The sequence below is a fragment of the Siphateles boraxobius genome, unplaced genomic scaffold (assembly GCF_051911475.1).
Source record: "Siphateles boraxobius isolate OS27281-9 unplaced genomic scaffold, OSU_SipBor_1 17, whole genome shotgun sequence".
In the NCBI taxonomy this organism is placed as follows: domain Eukaryota; kingdom Metazoa; phylum Chordata; class Actinopteri; order Cypriniformes; family Leuciscidae; genus Siphateles; species Siphateles boraxobius.
The window spans coordinates 9,631,751-9,651,435 of NW_027508777.1; the positions used below are offsets into that span (position 1 = coordinate 9,631,751).

General features: G+C 42.7%; 1 protein-coding gene across 1 annotated transcript in view; it reads left to right on the plus strand.

The window, feature by feature from the left end:
• dchs2 (dachsous cadherin-related 2) overlaps positions 1-19,685 on the plus strand; it is a 72,592-nt gene that overhangs the window by 39,755 nt on the left and 13,152 nt on the right. Inside the window, exons 9-12 of the mRNA XM_077232399.1 lie at positions 1,058-1,898; positions 2,532-2,771; positions 8,799-8,933; positions 11,605-11,814. Of these exons, the coding sequence (XP_077088514.1) occupies positions 1,058-1,898; positions 2,532-2,771; positions 8,799-8,933; positions 11,605-11,814 (1,426 nt within the window). The remainder of the gene's footprint in view (positions 1-1,057; positions 1,899-2,531; positions 2,772-8,798; positions 8,934-11,604; positions 11,815-19,685) is intronic.

Genomic DNA, 19,685 nt, shown 5'->3' on the forward strand with positions numbered 1-19,685 from the left:
TGGAATAATTGAATGAATGAATGGATGGTTTGGGTTTGACAAAGTCTCTTATCTGTTGCAGGAAGATAGATGAAATCCGGGCTGAAGGAGGCAGACAGGTTGGCGACTGGAGATCCGGATGACAGGACGAGAAGGTCGGTGATGCAGGTAAGTACTCGAAGCAGGTAAGGAAGTAGGCGTTAGTCTTGGTATGAGAGAGTCAGTAAGTCAATGGTGGATCGACGAGACCTGACAACTGAGTGAGGGAACTGGTGGAGTTTTTAAACGGTGAGTGAAGTGACAGAAGATTGGTGACAGGTGAAGATGACAGGTGCAGGAATTAGAACTCAGGAGATGCGGAACGAGTGGGCGGAGTGTAGAGGTCTGGCTCTGACGCTGGTGTATCCGTGACAAATATCTGCTAACACTTAATTTTGACGGTCCCTCAACAGACATTCTACTGATTATAAGGAACTTTGCAACCACGGCCGTCCTTAAGGCGGTGCAACTGGTGCATGCCTTAGGGGGCCCCGTGACAAACGGAAAGGAACGTGGGGGACCATCACCCCAAACCCTACCCCTGATGAAGGCCCCACTTCCTCTAACTCGCACTGTCTACAAACAGTCTACTACAGTCTACTAATACTCTAATAAGAGTTAGTAGATATGTAGTTGCAAAGTTACTAGTTAGTAGAGTGTCTAAAGCGCACCATATAATTAAAGTGTAACCAGTATTTATTATATCATTTTTTTGTTTTCTCTTTTGTCTGCTTTCTTTAACCTGCACAATTTTGCTGAGAAATGATAAATTGACTGCACCTGACATATAGGTGCTGTGGCATAGTGGTTGAAGATCTAATTAAATATTCAGCATTTTGCATTTATTTCCAGAACATCATCTAAACATAGGATAAACTCAGGTTCAAAATTCTTGTTTCATTTTGTTAACATTTTAGAGTTAAAAGTTTTTACAGAGGAGATTTTTCAACGTTCAAATTTTACCAAGTTTTTAGGAATAAAGTGTTATATAAATCTGGCTAATTTTACGAATATTTACTCAAATTTTGTTTTATTACAGGTTTATGTCTTAGACCAACAAAATGGGAACTCCAAGGATTTACAGAGCCTTAAACACTTTACTGTGCAGGAAGACGCCAGACTTGGAACTGTCATTGGAACACTTGGGATTTCTAATACACCAGATACACGGATTCGATATTCTATTGTTGAGGGTGATGGTAGTTTGCAGTTTGGCATCAAAAGTGCAAGTGGCGAGCTCTATGTGGCACAACATCTGGACTATGAAGTCACACAGCGTTACTTCTTGGTTGTACGTGCTGAGGCCACCCCCACTTTCAATGTCTCTGTATTTGTGGCAATCAGTGTTGTTGATGTCAATGACCACACCCCCTGGTTCCCTGGCAATAACAACTTTGTTGTGTTTGGCGTTTATGAAGAGGTTATCAACGGAACGGTGGTATATGTCTTTAACGCCCGTGACGGCGATGGAAGTCTGTGTAACAGTGAGCTTTATTATTCTTTGACCTATGACCCTGACAATGGCATAGAGGGACTGCCTTTACACATCGACCCTCACACTGGAGTTGTCACAACAAATGGACAGTTGGACCGTGAGCGCACTGAGAGCATTGTATTTAAAGTGACTTCAAGAGATAACGCGGAAGAGCCCAACAATAGGAAACATACATCAGTCATCGCTCAGCTGATTATTTTGGATATCAATGACAACAGCCCCACATTTGTCTCCATGGATGTAGCTTATGTCTCAGAGGATGCAGAGATGGGACTGCTGGTTCATCATATTATTGCTAAAGATGAAGACAAAGGAAGTAACGGACACATCATATACAGTGTTATTTCAGGCAATGAGAAGGGCTACTTTTACATGGAGCACACAGGTAAATATTTTATTATGGATGGATCATTTTATGGATGCAAATGCAAGTGTTAACATACGTCTGAATGCTCTAGAGCAGCAAACTTTTGCTTTTATAGAGTAGATCACACTTGCTGATGATCAGTTAATCAAATGCATTTGATTAGCAATGCCTCACTGCTACTTACCCTTTTAAATCCTACGGAAGCAGTAAGGGTGTACTTAGTTTTTCACACATGGCTTCTCCATTTTAGCCTAGTTTAAAAAAAATAAAAAATAAACCATGATACGTTGTAATATGTCGTGTTATTATTCATCCGAGTTTGTATTTAACATATTTTAAGACCTGCCATGCAAGGACCAGATGATTTTTTATGATGTCCTGATAAAAACATAGAATTCAAAAGGGTGTACTCTTTTTCACATGACTATAATATTTCATACACAATGGTAATTCAAAGTTTTTTACATGAAAAGTATTTTTAAAAAGAGTTCTCCCATGCGCTGCCCACCTCTAATGGCTCCCAGTGTCCATCACCTCTGCATAACCTATGCGTCGTCCTCTTATATATATATATATATATATATATATATATATATATATATATATATATATATATATATATATATATATAATATTTTCTCTCTCTCACAGGACATCTGTACCTGAATTCATCCCTGGATTATGAATCCCAGCATGCCTACATTCTAACTGTCCAGGCTAGAGACAGTGGTGTTCCCTCTATGTCTTCCACTCAGACACTCACAGTGGAGGTTTTGGATGTTAATGACCATCCTCCTGTGTTCCAGCATTACATTTACAATACCACTGTCATGGAGAACAGAGAACCGGGAGAGATCATTGTCACAGTCACTGCAATCGACCTGGATTCAGGTAGGCTACCGCCTTTAAAAACTCATGATGAGACCTTAACAAAATTTCAGCTCAATTTAGTTTTACATTTAACATAGTTTAACGTATATTGCCTGAGATATACTAGTTGGTAGTCAAACTGTTGTGGAAATCACCACAAGATGGCAGTATGGTTACTCACAGTTTATCATGCCTTTGTCATACCCAGAAACAGCTTTGCATAAAGCTTCCATCTTCCCCTTTTTCATGGGTTAATCATTATTGCCTTAGTGTCTGAATTTTATAATGCTGTCTCACCTGCCTAAAGTTTGCCTTTATTAAGTTTAATAAAATTAAGTCTGCCTAAAATTAAGTTTATCTCTTAATTATCTTTTAGCTTTTGTCAATTGCAGGGTTGCCAACTTAGGTTGCCTGGCTGGAGGGAAATTTTTATGACATGAGCTGAATTAATGACACACCCCCATTTGATGTTTTAAAGATCCCAAAGTTAATTTCTAATTTCATCCTAATAATGCAAATTACTAATACTGCATTAGTAATTCGTAATTCGCTTCGTCTGTTTGACACTATGTAGTTTGGTTCGGCTATACTTGGTTATTCCAAACTGTTGTGAAATGGAAATATGTGCACAATGGAGGCTGTGATTCAAATTAAACTCTCTGAATATGTCCCTTTAATGCTCAATTCAAATTGGGTTGTGACCTTTGATCAATGGCTTCTGCCATTTTAAATGCATCTTTTATCTTACAAATGCGTTTTTCACTTCTGTAAGTGATGTTATGAAGTGATTGAGGTTCTGCATACCACAGCACATACACTATATTGCCAAAAGTTTTGGGACGTCTGCCTTTACATGCACATTAACTTTAATGGCATCCCATTCTTAATATGGTTTATTATGGAGTTGGCCCACCCTTTGTAGCTATAACAGCTTCAACTCTACTGGGAAGGCTTTCCACAAGGTTTAGGAGTGTGTTTATAGGAATTTTTGACCATTCTCCTAGAAGCGCATTTGTGAGGTCAGGCACTGATGTTGGACGAGAAGGCATGGCTCCTGTCTCCGCTCGAATTCATCCCAAAGGTGATCTATCGGGTTCAGGCCAGTCAAGTTCTTCCTCACCAAACTCGCTCAACCATGTCTTTATGGACCTTGCTTTGTGCACTGGTGCACAGTCATGTTGGAACAGGAAGGGGCCATACCCAAATTGTTCCCACAAAGTTGGGAGCATGAAATTGTCCAAAATGTCTTGGTATGCCGAAGTATTAAGAGTACACTTGGCACGATGCAGTCAGGCAAGTACCGTTCTTCTTGCAACTGCCAGACCCAGACTCGTCCATCGGATTGCCAGACAGAGAAGCGTGATTCGTCACTCCAGAGAACACGTCTCCACTGCTCTAGTGTCCAGTGGCGGCATGCTTTACACCACTACATCTGACACTTTTCATTGCACTTGGTGATGTAAAGCTTGGATGCAGCTGCTCGGCCATGGAAACCCATTCCATGAAGCTCTCTATGCACTGTTCTTGTGCTAATCTTAAGGCCACACAAAGTTTGTAGGTCTGTAGCTATTGACTCTGCATAAAGTTGGCGACTTCAGATAGGTGCTTGATTTTACACAACTGTGGCCATGAAAGTGATTGGAAAACCTGAATTCAATGATTTGGAGGGGTGTCCCAATACTTTTGCCAATATAGTGTATATTCACTTAGTCCACAATGACATTATTACTTGTCTGGCTTGTGCAAAATTCACTGACCAAATTAAAACATGCATTTCCCTGGCACAAACACTCTTCATGTTCTTTATGTTTTTTCATGTTTTCTGTCACTTTAGTCACTTTGCAAAGAATATCTGTGTTAGATCAAACAAGTCCTGTGCTGGTCAGAAAATCTCATCCCATGTTATTTGACGTGACTCGTGAGATTTAATTGGGTTTTACACATAATGAGGTACACATTTCTGTAACACTAGCCTGCAAAAACCTCCTCATGTGGCAAAACATGTTAGCACTAGTAACTTGAGGTAGTAGATTTCTTTTCATATTTGTACATCATGATTTCAGTCAAAAAGTCCAGATGGCCTTGGTCATCAGACTTGAAATTTATTTAGTTAGCAGACTGCTGTTAAAAACATACATCCACCTGAATTATGTTTCGTCGAACTTGATTGCTAACATAAATCAACGGGTCTTTGTGTTCTTTTTCGCACGCCGTGTGTTATTCTGTGCGTCTTGTACCTAGTCCAAATATTCACAAATCTACCAGGCCCTTTAAAAATACCTCAGCCTCAATATCAGTGTCTCTGTGTCTCTGTGTTTCTGACGTTATCCTAGAACAGCAGTCAGGCCTCCTGCAGGATATTTGAAATTGTGTGTGATGATTCACTAACTCAAGCCATCTGTGCTAATAAAGGCAGGTTATTTTTTCTCCCAGAATTCACTCCTTTCAGCTGTATGGTCTATGGTTTGTTCTTTGATTTTATCTTCCATTACGTTAAACCTCATGAAACCACTGTGCCAAATGTTCATCAGATGAAGATTGATACTGTTAGTAATTGATTCAACTATCTCTTACTTTTGCATTAATTGTTTGATTTTAGTACACTCATAAAGCTGATATATGATGTTTGTGGCTGCTGGTGAAGTTTCCAGCATACGAGTTGCTCTGAGTGTGTCTGTTTGAGTGTGTATAAGGGTCAATAATTTTTTCTACAATTTATTAATTTAGTTAAAAATACATTAACAGTAACATTTTAAATTTGGAATTAAAATACATGTTTACATTTTTGGGTAGGGAAACTTCCTTTTATTATGTTTGCCATAATATGTAACTTTACTCTGATGAAATGGAGGCGAGAGGCGTAGCGGATGTAATTGCAACTAAAAGTTGTTAAATCAAACAAAAGAACAAAAAGAAAAACAAGAAATAAATGAAACTAAAGTAACCACAACTAACACAAGACAATGGACTGAGAGAACTGAAGTCCTTAAATAATGGAATTCAATACAAACCAGGTGTGCACTAATCAGTGAAATAATGAATTAATGTGACAACCAAACAAAAAAAGGAAGAAAACACAGGAAATAAGGATAACAAACTAAAAGTCATTGAAAATTAAACCAAAACACCAACTTAATGTGACAATCTTAATAAGTAATGTTATTTTTATTTCTTTGACTAACATTTACATTTTTAACAAAAGTGCTTAATATTTGGAAAAACTTTCATAAAATCAAAGGTGTCAAGGTCAATACATCTGTTAAAATATCAGTTAATTTGACTTTTTAAGACAAGGCAAGGGTAGTTCTAAATTGTCCTGTGGTGCGACTCCCAAAAACATGAAATATAAATTCATTAAATTCATTACAATTGTAAAAAAAAAAAATTACTTTGAAAAGAAAACTTTTATATAAATAATGACTGAGATGTGTACGTGTCACAGCATGGTTGTAGCAAAGGATGAAAAAGCAGGATCTATGTGCAGCAGTCTTATTTATTGACAAAATCAGAATAACAAAACTCTCAGAATTTTCTAAGAACTTTTTAAGTAAACTCAGACAGAACAACCTTAAACCGACAATAACAAACCAAGAACAACTGGAACTGAGGGCAATGTATACACAGAGAAACTCTACGAAACTAAATTTTACTTAAATATTAATTAGACACAGGTGTGACAAATGAGGGCAAATCAAAAACCATGGCAACTAATGACTAAGGCTAATGACTACGATTTTTTGCATATCCGACTGAAATCCAATCAGACTTAGCAAGTGTGAACAGCAAAAAAATCACATAAAATGCGACTTTTACAAATCCGTTTCGAGCAACATTCATATGTGGTTTGAAAACCTATTCAAATCGCATTTCTGGAAATCCCTTTCAATCTGGCTGCTCTAATCAGATTCCGCATGGTTTATGTGACTTTCTTATGCCACGTAAAATGTAAACATCAGCCATTGTTATAGGAAACATGCTGAAAGTCACTGCAGAAAGTGTTGGTGCAAAGTGCCGGACAAGCAGAAAATGACTATTTACTGTAACGGAGCCATGTTTTGAAGACGGTGGAAACAACAGCATGGAATAGAGCCACGCATACTAGCCTCATACTACGTTTTGTCCACTGCCTCATAAGACCCAGTAGTCCAGCACAGCGGCTACTCATTGTCATGTTGTAAATAAGACAACACCTGTATTGCAAAGCCCTCCATGTTGCGGTTGTTGTTGTTTTTGGCAAATACCTACCAAAGCAACGTCATTGTCATATAAACCAATACAGATATTCCAGAAAACAAAAGAGCAGCATGGACACACAACGGCTCTGAACAGTTGCGATACACAATGTGGACGACAATAATTTTAGATCAGATTCCAATCGGATACACAAATAATCGGATTTGGATTTACGGTGTGAACGCAGCCTAAGACACAGGAAACATGAACTCAGAATACTGAACAGGAAACAGTAAAAATGAAATAAGATCAAAACTCAAACCCCGAACAGACGTGACAGAACACTAGTGAATATTTAGACTTAAAATAAAATTTCAACCTTTTTTGTTGATAATGGTAGTGTTTTTTTATTTTTTGAAAACCTCTATGAAACCAGCATAAATACAAAAAAGTACATTTCCTAGCACTTCTGTTTTAAACTAGATTTTTAATCTTTGTAATCTCTTCTATTTTTTTTCTTTTCTTTGTCTACACTCCTGTTTGTCATTGACCAATGCCTGTATGTGTGTCTGAATGAGTGTCACTGTGTGGGCAAACTGGCTGCATCCTAAATCGCCTACTCTGAGTACTTATTTTGAATAAGTAACTACATATAAGTAAAATACAATCAGACATTTTTTGGTCCCCATGAGGAAAACTGCTTATAAATCATATTGGTGATGTTTTTTAAAAATGTTATAAGAAAGTGTATTTTTTCTGTGATGTGTATGTTTAGGGGTAAGGTAATTGTAAGGGAATAGAACAAATAGTTTGTTTAGTATAAAAATCATATCTATGGAAAGTTCCCATAAAACGTGGGTGTGTGTGCATTATGAACAGTTGCTCAGCACTGAAAGGACTGTATATTGCCAGACACGACAGACTCGTGGACCTAATTGCTGCTCAGATTCCCTGCGTGGCTGAGGAGCAGATTTTTAAACACACTACCGTACAGTCCGAATGGTTTAACTCTCCTGCAAACACTTTTTTAGGAATTGCTAATACGCCCGATATTGTTAACATCTCTCAGAATGGCAAAAAAGTTACACTATTTGAGGTGTCATGTGCATTTGATTTGTTTATGGAGGAGTCTTACTGCTCTAAGATTCTAAAATATCAGTCATTGATATCGACCATTGAGAACCTTGGGTACAGATGCCGACTTATTGTGCTAGTGTTTGGTTGCCTAGGTCATGTACACAGGCTGGCGGTCCGTGGACTTTGTATTGGGGGGATTTCTAAAACAGGGGCCAAACAGTTGGCAAAGTACTGTTCAATCTCAGCAACTATAGGAAGCATGTTTATTTGGAAAAGACGATGTTTCCTGTACCCTTAGAACTCTAGTAATCCATAACAATGTGCTGCTTTGTTTTAATCTGTTGGATTATTCAAAAATGTTTGATTCCAAATGAAATTGACTGTAATGGGGAATCAAATAAAGTATATAAAATGTGTTCATTTTAGGCAATGGCGTTAATTGTACAGGATTTAATTGAACCGGTTTTATTTCTTTAGCGCTGTTTTCAATTCAGCAATCAGATATGAAGCTCATAAATAGCACTTTGCCAGACAGGAGAGTAAATAGACCTTATTCAGCTGTCAAATACTGGTCACAGCTCAACTCTCCTCCATTTGTTGGAACCCGCAACACAAAAGTGGAGGAAGGCACACATTAAAAAGGCAATTACTACTAGTACAATAGTACGTCAACTCTCTGTCATGACGTCATGCCATCAGAATCAGAAGATGCTGGAGCAACTTCTTGTAGACAAACTAATTTTCTGGTCTGATGACCAATCTGTGAAGAGTTGTATGAAGAGTATGTGTTTCCCACAGAGGTGAATTCTGCTATTAGCTACAGCTTGTTACCCGGTCCTGGATATGAGCTCTTCACGATAAACACTCACACGGGTCAGATCACCACCTCCACTCGGCTAGACAGAGAGATCCAATCCAGGTTTACTCTCAGAGGTGAGATCTTCCATCTGCTTGAATCCTTCCTCCCTGTCCTTCCTAAACTTTTTCTTTTTTTATGTTTGAGTGTTGTTCAGAATCTAGAACACACTATTTAAGTTGTATACTGTTTAGCAATTATTGAATATTATGAACTTACACGGTCACACTGTCTATTCAAACTTGCTTCTAAAAATTAGGCCATGGTTTATATGAGCTTTTTTAGTGGTAGGTAGAATTATTGATTGACAGTTTTTTTTTAACAGATACTTTTTTTTGCTGTATTAACATTGATTGTAGAATTATGTGGTTTGGAATAGGACTATTAGCATGGTAAATGGTTTCAGATGTTTTACAAGTCAGTGTTTGCTTACAGAGTGTAATGGGTAATTCTAGCTAATCATCAAATACAATAACAGAAATCTGTAGGATAACATGAAGTAAGGCCGTTTTAAAATGATTATCGTTAAACACAAATGCAAATATCAAGCCACAGTGTTATTTTAGAGCAGGGGTTCCCAATTCCAGTCCTCGCGGCTCCTTGCTCTGCACAGTATGCCTGAATCCGAAATCGCCCCCTATACCCTCAAATATCAAATTGCAATCCCACATTGCACTGCAATTACGAGTGTACAGCCGATGGATGCTCAACGGCTGTCCGAATTCGCTCTCTCTCTTTTTTATTCACTCCTTTAAGTGAACCGCATTATTGGACTAACGTAGGGAATAGTGGATGAGGGTTTAAGGGGCGATTTCAGATTCAGCCTATGTCTCTCTTATTGAACACACCTGATTCAGATCATCAGCTCGTTAGAATAGAGCTCCATGAACTCGGATGCATCCCGATTGACAGGGTCCCTATGCAGTGTTCACTGCTCCCTTTATAATAATGCCATAATAATATAATATAAATTATCGTACTTTCATTTAATATACATGTGTTAGGATCCCTATGGGGGAATCAAGGAGTAAAGGGGTGTAACATTACGCGGGAGATTAAGATAATAGAACATGGTAACACACACATGAACTCTTGAAGCTCCGCCCTCTGTGCCGGGAGCAGCAGCTCGTTTGCATTTAAAGGGACACACATGAAATGACACGTTTTAGCTCACCCTCAAAAAGGGACAATTTTAATATGCTGTAAAAAATAAACTGTGGGGTATTTTGAGCTAAAACTTCACATTCACTCTCTGGGGACATCAGAGACTTATTCTACATCTTGTGAAAAGGGGCATAATACCACCTCTTTAATGTGTGAGTGTAGCACGAGAAGAGAAAATATATTTACAATAAAGAAATGGAAGAAATAAACAAGAAAATATATATATTATTTATTCATAAATACAAAAAAGTATGATTGGAAAAGCAAATTACAAACAAGTAACACAAATTGGGATAGGGAGGAGAATTGGAGAAGGGACACGGGCGGCATCCAAATCAAAGAAATAATCAAAACCAAAATCCAAACTACCTTACAGAACAACCTCTAACCTAACTTCAAAAAGAAAATAACAAAAGAAAATGGATCTTCACGTCTCAGACGCACCTACCTTCCGTCACTAAGCTAGCCAAACGCAAATTACAAAGTAAAATTCTTAACGTGTGCTAAATGTTTGTCGTGTGACATGCTTACGTGTCCCTTTCTCTAACCTCGTGTGACCAGTGCACAGTAACGAGAGGTGACACGAATGGAGAGGATGTACAGTTACACCAACTGGGAGCATACAATTATCAAACACACAGGGGCTACACAGTATTCACTAAAACACACAAATAGAGGCTATCACACAAAACAGGATCTCTAAGGCAGAATCTAAAGATCTCTGATGTATAATATACATCCAGATAAATATTAATTAATTATAAATTTCAATTAATCTAATCTGTCAAACTCAAAAGCCCAAAACTGAATGATAAATGTATGTTGCGATATTTAATATGAAAATAAACAAAATTTGGTCATTTTTCTTTTTATCTTATTTAACCCTTAATCATGATAATTGACTTGTAACTGTTGCGTATCACACACTTAACAACCGTGAACAGCCGCATACAAACACACCTGCTTCAGATGGGAATCTTAAGATCTCGAAATACCCTTTTAAGTCAGGGTTAGCAGTGCACATATGGGTAAATGGATCCCACACCCTCAACCGAGCGTGTCAGATAAGAGAGACACACAAAATATGCAGAGCGGGGAGGCATGAGGACTGGAATTGGGAACCCCAGATTTTTAACTGGTTATATAACTCTGATCTGACCCCTAAACCTGCACAGTGCTGGGGGTACTCCAGCACCAGGCTTGGGAACCACTGTTTTAGAATAATTTTTATACTATTATAGGTTTTATTAATAATTTGAATATTTTCCTTTTTTTATTTAATTTCAGATAAGGTTTTAGAAAATTTGTTGTCTTTTGTCTGTATAGTTTTTATTTTATTTATTTTTCCAGCTTTTTAGTTATTTTAGTACATAAAGTTGAACTTAAAATTGGAAATGTTGCCTAGGCATATTTTTCTTAGTTTGAGGACATTTGCACAATGTTTTTAATAATTTGTAATTGCATGTTCATTAAAAATGCTTAAACCACTGGAATTTTAAGTGCTGTTGCAACCTTCACTTGCCAATGGTTCCCTGATTATAATAACCTGGTCACCTCCTTATGTGTTTTGTTACTGCTTTACAGTTCAGGCAGAGGACAGTGGGACTCTGTCTCTCTCCGGCACTGCAACAGTCCTGTGCTTCATCCTGGATGATAATGACAACACTCCAGAAATCTCTCAGCCTGATTTGCACATAGTTATCCCAGAGAACTTGCCTCCTGGAGTCATTCACATCATCCAGGCCTCAGATGTTGATAATGGACTAAATGGAACTATTCAGTACTTCATAGAAGGTAAGTAAATTCACCTGTCCCTCGGATTATTGACATTAACTGATTTTACATCTAACTGCTTTTATGATATTTTATGCATTTATACAAGGGACTAGAAAACAAAATGTTTTTAATTTTAACTCTGAATAGAAACAATACTTTTACATTCCCATTCTGGAATTCCATAACCTACTTTTCATATAGTATAATTTATTAAATTCAATTAAATTCCCATTTAGTTGTACGTATAGTGCTTTCACAATACATATTGTTTCAAAGCTGCTTTACAGAACCTGCATGTCTACTTTACAATTTAGAGTGATCTGTTATTAGAGGTGTGTCCAAGTTATGTATTTCAGAAATTTATATATACAAATCACACAGTTAGCTCATAATGTATTAATTCAAACAATGTAATAATTTAAGGCAGAAACAAGGAGCTCATTGAAGTAATGAATACATGTTCATGGTATGGCAGTTATTATATTGAAGACATACCTACTGCAACAGAAGTTATTTATTTGCTGTTTACAGCTTGTAGTTCTGTAACATAGCTGTTGAAGTGTCCTGTTGAAGTGATGCTCCTGTGAACAATGAAAGGATTGGACTAAATATTAATGTTATTAACATTAATGTTATTAACGGTTATTTTATGAATTTCGATATACTATAATTAAATATATAGCAAAATAATAAAATAAAAAAACAAAAGTAATGAAAATAGGCAAGTGGAATTTGCATGTCCCACTCCCCCGGACATATGCGTATAAAAGGAGCTGGTGTGCATCCACTCATTCAGATTTGTTCAGACTCGGCTATTCGATTCAGTTCGCCAGGCGCCCGGCCTGGTTCAACACCGTCCTTTTTACTTGGTGGCAGGAAAAGATGCCTCTGTCCTGTGTGCAGAAATTTCAGTCCTCTTTGCTAAGGACACAATAAAGCCTGTTCCTCTAGCTGAGATGAAGAATGGATTTTACAGCCCTTACTTCATACCAAATAAAGGTGATGGGTTATGACCAATCTTAGACCTACGCGTTTTGAACTGGGCCCTGCACAGGCTTCTCTTAAAGATGTTGATGCAGAATCGCATTTTGACATGCATTTGCCAACAGGATTGGTTCACGATGATAGACCTGAAGGACAGGTTCCATGCCTCGATTTTACCTCAACAGAGACCATTTCTTCAGTTTGCTTTCAAGGTTAAATCTTCTTCATTGCAGGTGCACAAATCCTATTCTACAAATCACAAATTAGGAAACTCGTACGCTCGCATTTTTGCTAGTCAGTTCGCGCTGAAACTATATTTACCTTTTTTGAAATAATCCATTAAACCTGCTGAGAAACGAGGAGCGTGAACTAAAATGAGCAGTTCCACGCACATGCCTGGGAAACTCATGTATTCATGTAGGCTCCAACCACTGCCTCTACAGATGCACAACTCACATTCACTCCACATTTCACATAGACCAGCGGTGCAAAAGAGAGCGTGCGCGAAACTTGTCACTTGAAAGCGAAAAACAGTGTTTGAGATTCGTCGCAGCAGATTCAAGAAGCTGTAGTTATGTACTTGTGTTTGTGCTAGAAAAATATGTAAGACATATATGAGAAAATGTTCTACAAGTGTGCAACTCTCATTGGATGAATTCACATACTGATTTGCAGATGAGCAACATTTTTCTGTGACTTCACATTTTTTGATGCGGGTGTGTAAATGTGTTTTGCACCATATTCACTGCAGCAACTGTAGCAAAAATGCGAGCGTACGAGTTTCCTAATTAGTGATTTATAGAATAGGATTTGTGCACCTGCAATGAAGAATTTGAGAAGGTGTAACTGTTGTGTTGTGTTTGTGGAGGAGAAAAAAAGTTTGCAACTCTTAAAACATTTCTCTCTGTGACTTCAAATTTACTGATACACGTGTGGCTATTCTCTACAACTACAAATTTCACTGTTACAAGCGTTCAGTTGTTTTGCACCAAAAATACCTTCATTTTCGGGGACCTGCAGGGGTTTTCTTCCAGTGAAACATGCCTTGAGTTAAGTTTGGCATACTCTCATGTGATCCTGAGATCCCAGCCGATCTACATGTCCAAAGTTCCCACAACCCCTTCTTAGGGATCAAGTGGTTAACTTGCATGCACTGCCTCGAGACGAGGCTGAAATGGAGGTTAGAATTGTAACTGTAATTTTGGAATTTTAGTACACTATAAAATAACCTCTTTGGCTTACGTATGTATACCCTGTTCCTTGAGAAAGGAACGAGATGCTACATCAGATGAATCAGAAGCTATGGGGACACGTCCGCAGAAACTGGTGTCTGAAGCATATGTGAAATCACGGCAGTATTATTGGCTGATGGCAGTCCTGCCCCTTCATTATTATCTCTGTGTAAACTTCAAAAACGTGAATCTGTGAAAACGATGATGGCATTTACATGCGCATTACATGTTTAGTCTATAGGCATGCACGTTTCAATGTGTATGTGCTCAGGCGCAAAGTCTTTCTTTACAAAGTGACATTGCCAATTACTTGTCTGGCATGCATAATACAGCGCTACTGTGCCAAAAGGCCCCACTATTGTCTTCGACTATTCTGGTAATGGGCACTAACCCATTCACAAAAGAGCATAACCCTGCTTAATCCCCAATCTGTTGAATTGGGGATGACAACAGATGAGAGAGTGGGCTGTTTACTGCGACTTAGTCCATGCCATCTCTCATCTGCCAAGCTCTACACCCATAAATATGTTTATCAAGGTGCATAACCCTGCTTTAAACCCCAATCTGATAAATTGGGAAGGGCAACAGATGAGAGAGTGTGCCACAATTTGTGGCTTGGTGCATCATAACCTCTTTTCTCACAATGTCTGAAACGGTTCGACAAAGGGATTTGGTCTTTCTATAAACCCCTCTTTTCCGAGACCCTACTCTGCTCTGATTGGTCAGGTCTTCCAGGCTGTTGTGATTGGTCTAATTGTTTACAGCACGTGTCAGAAATGAAACGTCTACGGTTACGTATGTAACCCTCGTTCCCTGAGTAGGGAACGGAGACGTTACGTCGGATGACGACGAATGGGGTTTCGCTTAGAAAGCCTATCAACTTCGAGTATTACAAAACGAGCCAATGGCAAAGAAATGCCATGGGTCTGCGGAATTTGCATGGCGTAACTCCGCCCCACCTCGTGGGTATAAAAGGAGGAAGCCGGCAGCAAGCAGATATGTTTCTTCGCTGAGGAGCCAAGACTGAGCTCAGGCGATCCCCGCGGTACAGCGGAAAGTGGCAGGCAGACGTAACGTCTCCGTTCCCTACTCAGGGAACGAGGGTTACATACGTAACCGTAGACGTTCCCTTTCGTTGTCACTCCGAGTTACGTCGGATGACGACGAATGGGGTTACCAGTCTAATCACGCCACCTTCTCAGCTGTCTTCCAGTGCCCTGCGTAAATCGAGATCCCTGTCAGCCTGGACAAAGGACTCCATATAACACAGGAATACCAAGGTACACTGGGAAGCATATCCCAAGCTTAGGGGAAGTATGCAATTAATGCCAGCCCGGAGGGGGGGGACTTAGAGAATACACATATGACCCGAAGGAAGCATATGGAAAACACTGGGGTGTCCAGCCGCAGGTGGAATATTTCAACCCCAGGGGTGGCAAGGTGGCTTGCCAAGGGAAAGACACACGCTCAGAGAGGCTTACAGTGGAAATACACATGTGGGGGTCGCTCAGAGGAGGGACCATGCACACGGGATGCACCTAGCCGACGCACAGGCAATAGACACTGGCGCCGACGTCAGGAGTGCTGGAGGAGCTCAGGGCTTTCGGAGAAGCTCACCTGAGGAAAAAATCGCACGTATCCAGTCCGTGGAGTGGAATGGCGAGCAAGCGAAGACACCTGAGCGGGTCCGGTACTAGCTGGTTGAAGCGAGTACACGAGAGGACACAGGCTCCACTCGGAGATTATAGAATCTGGCGAATGTGTTAGGTGTCGCCCAGCCTGCAGCTCTGCAGATGTCTGTTAGCGAGGCGCCATGCGCTAGAGCCCAAGAGGACGCCACACTCCGGGTGGAGTGGGCAGTCACACCAAGGGGGCACGGTCGACCTTGCTGCTGGTAAGCCAAAGCAATGGTGTCCACTATCCAGTGAGACAACCTTTGCTTGGAGAGAGCCTTTCCCTTCAGCTTCCCACCATAACAGACAAAGAGCTGGTCTGAGGTCCTGAAACACTGCGTTCTGTCTACATAGGCGCGGAGAGCGCGTACTGGACAGAGCAGTGCCAAGGCTGGGTCTGCCTCCTCCGAGGGCAGCGCTTGCAGGTTCACCACCTGGTCCCGAAAGGGAGTGGTAGGAACCTTGGGCACATATCCAGGCCGGGGTCTCAGGATCACGTGAGAGGAAGCCGGCCCAAATTCCAGGCACGCTTCGTCAACGGAGAATGCGTGCAGGTCCCCAACCCTCTTGATGGAGGCCAGTGCAACCAGGAGCGCTGTCTTCATAGACAGGAACTTAAGCTCGACTGATTGCAGGGGCTCAAAGGGAGCACTCTTCAGGGCAGTTAGAACCACTGAGAGGTCCCAAGAGGGAACGAGAGGAGGACGAGGAGGATTTAGTCTCCTCGCTCCTCTCAGGAACCTGATGATCAGGTCGTGCTTCCCTACCGACTTACCTTCGATGAGGTCATAATGTGCGGCAATGGCGGCAACATAGACCTTCAGGGTGGAGGGAGACAGCCTTCGCTCCAGCCCCAGTTGAAGGAAGGAAAGCAAAACACTGATCGAGCATCTCAGGGGGTCTTCTCGGTGAGAAGAGCACCAGTTGACGAAGAGGTTCCACTTCAACGCATAGACGTGTCTCGTGGACGACGCTCTAGCGGAAGTGATGGTAGCCACCACCGCTGGTGGTAGGGTACTCAAACCTGCCTCGTCCCATCCAGGAGCCACACGTGGAGGTTCCAAAGATCGGGACGAGGGTGCCATAGGGTGCCCCGTCCCTGAGAAAGAAGGTACTTCCTCAGAGGGATCGGCCAGGGAGGTGCTGTCGCGAGGAGTACTAGTTCGGGGAACCAGGTCCGGTTGCCAGTAAGGGGCAACCAGAATGACCTGCTCCTCGTCCTCCCTGACCTTGCGCAAAGTGTGCGCAAGAAGGCTCACTGGGGAAACGCATACTTGCGGCCCTGCGGCCAGCTGTGCACCAGAGCATCCGTGCCGAGCGTGCCCTCGGTCAGGGAATAGAACTGGGCGCAATGGGTCGAGTCGTGAGAGGCAAACAGATCTAGCTGCGCGTCCCCGAACTGGTCCCAAATCAGCTGAACCGACTGGGGATGGAGTCGCCATTCTCCAGGGAGGGGCTGAAGCCGTGAGAGCTCGTCGGCTGCACAGTTCAGCGCTCCGGGAATGAAGATGGCTCGAAGCGACCTCAGAAGCTTCTGACTCCATAGGAGGAGGTGGCGAGCGAGTTGTGACATACGGCGGGAGCGTAGACCACCTTGATGGTTGATGTACGCCACAGTGGCGGTATTGTCTGAACGGACTAGTACGTGTTGACCCCTGAGCAACGCCCGGAAGCGGTGCAGGGCAAGGCGTACTGCCAACAACTCGAGGCAATTGACATGCCACAGCCGCTGGGGTCCTGTCCAGGAGCCTGCAGCAGCATGTCCATTGCACACGGCGCCCCAGCCCGTGGTGGAGGCATCTGTTGAGACAACAACATGCCGGGAAGCTCGTGCCAGGGGGACACCGGCCCTGAGAAAACCGAGGTTCGCCCACGGGGTGAAGAACTGACGGCAGGTCGGAGTAACTGGTACTCGGAACGTGCCGTGTTGCCATGCCCACCTCGGGACTCGGTCGCGAAGCCAAAGCTGAAGCGGTCTCATATGAAGCAATCCGAGCGGCGTGACCGCGGCTGCAGATGCCATATGCCCCAGGAGCCTCTGAAAAAGTTTCAGTGGAACCGCACTCTTGCCCTCGAATTGTCTTAGGCAAGTCAGCAGTGACTGCGCGCGCTCGCTCGTAAGCTGCGCGGACATGGCGACCGAGTCGATGTCCATACCGAGAAAAGAGATCCTCTGCACGGGGCAAAGTTTGCTCTTCTCCCAGTTGACCCGAAGGCCCAGACGGGCTAGGTGCCGAAGCACTAGGTCCCTCGAAAGGGAGAACCGCGTACTGGTATGCCTGCCCCTCGAAAGCAAACCGGAGGAACGGTCTGTGTCGAGGAAGAATGGAGACATGAAAGTAGGCGTCCTTCAGGTCGATCGCTGCAAACCAATCCTGGGGCCGTATGCATTCGAAAACGCGTTTGGGGGAGAGCATCTTGAACGGCATCCGGTGAAGGGAGCGGTACAGCACGCGCAAGTCCAGGATTGGCCGTAACCCACCGGTCTTCTTGGGGACAATGAAGTAGGGGCTGTAGAAGCCGGACCTCATCTCGGCTGGAGGGACAGTCTCGATTGCACCCTTCGCCAGCAGGGTGGCAATCTCTGCTCTCATGATAGGGACATTGCCACCAACGTGCAGGTCCATGAGCATCTGGGTCAGGTGGACCAGCAGAATGACCATGGCATGCAGTGAGGCGGCTGCCAGTCCCGTGGTGCTATAGGATCTCGCCACAAGCGTAGACGAAAAACTACAGGCCACGGGCGGGTGCTTAGGATTGCGCCGAGAAGAAGCACTCTAAGGACACATAGCATCGCAACAGAGCGTTCAGCCGGGGGAACCCCAGTGTACCCATGGGCAGCGGCCCCATCGAGGGGAGGAAAGGTTGGATGAGATCAGCGAGCGGTCCCGAGAAGACAAGGGGGTCTTCTTGGACTTCGAGATCTCATCATGCACGTCCGGGAAGAGAGGTATTGGGGTTTGCCGTGGACGAGGGTCGGCGGCCTTACCCAAAACCCATCGTCCCAGGAAAGCATGGTCGTCATCTCCGGATCAGACTCAGGCACAGCCGTATGCACACCGGAGGGTGGCAGCTGTGATGAGCCCTCACTTCCAGAAGACTCAAACCCACCTAGTGATGCTGCAACAGACATGGCATCTTCCTCTGTAGCTTCAACTGAAACACGCGGGCCACCAGAGGGTAGACGCGCGGGAATCAGCAGTTCACTAGCGGGCACCGTCATTGAAGAGGGGGGCTGGGGACACGGACACATAGTCGGCGCCTAGATCCAGACCGTAACCCTCAGGTCACCCTGGCCACCAGCCGAAGATCGGGGGGTGGATGAGGGGACTCTCACTCTTGCGAGTTCACCGAGTCTCGACCTATATATGACGCGATGATCACGTTCCCAGCGAGAACATGAGTCACCCACGAGCGCTGTTCAAGCATGATCAAAGCCCAAACACACTAGACAGCGCTCGTGCCCATCAGAGTCCGATACCAGTCCGCTGCAACCAGAAATGCACGGGCGAGCCGTCTTTAAAAAGACGTGCCACATGTAAGCTCTTTTAGTGAGAGAAAACTCAAGTGTTGAAGCACCCGGGGAGAAACGCACCGACTGGCAGACCACTGCAACAGATCAGCAGGAAGCACGCTCTCGCCGTAGATCGCCGTCACACCAACACTCGAGGTACTCGTTTGTAAAGCTGACAATTCAGAGATGGCTTGTGGAGAGAAGAATACACTTGGCTCCGAAGCGAAAACATATCTGCTTGCTGCCGGCTTCCTCCTTTTATACCCACGAGGTGGGGCGGAGTTACGCCATGCAAATTCCGCAGACCCATGGCATTTCTTTGCCATTGGCTCGTTTTGTAATACTCGAAGTTGATAGGCTTTCTAAGCGAAACACCATTCGTCGTCATCCGACGTAACTCGGAGTGACAACGAAAGGGAACTCCAGTTCCCATATCTGAATTTCATCTCCGGAGGCTTCCTTGCCATTTGTATACATAGTAGTGAT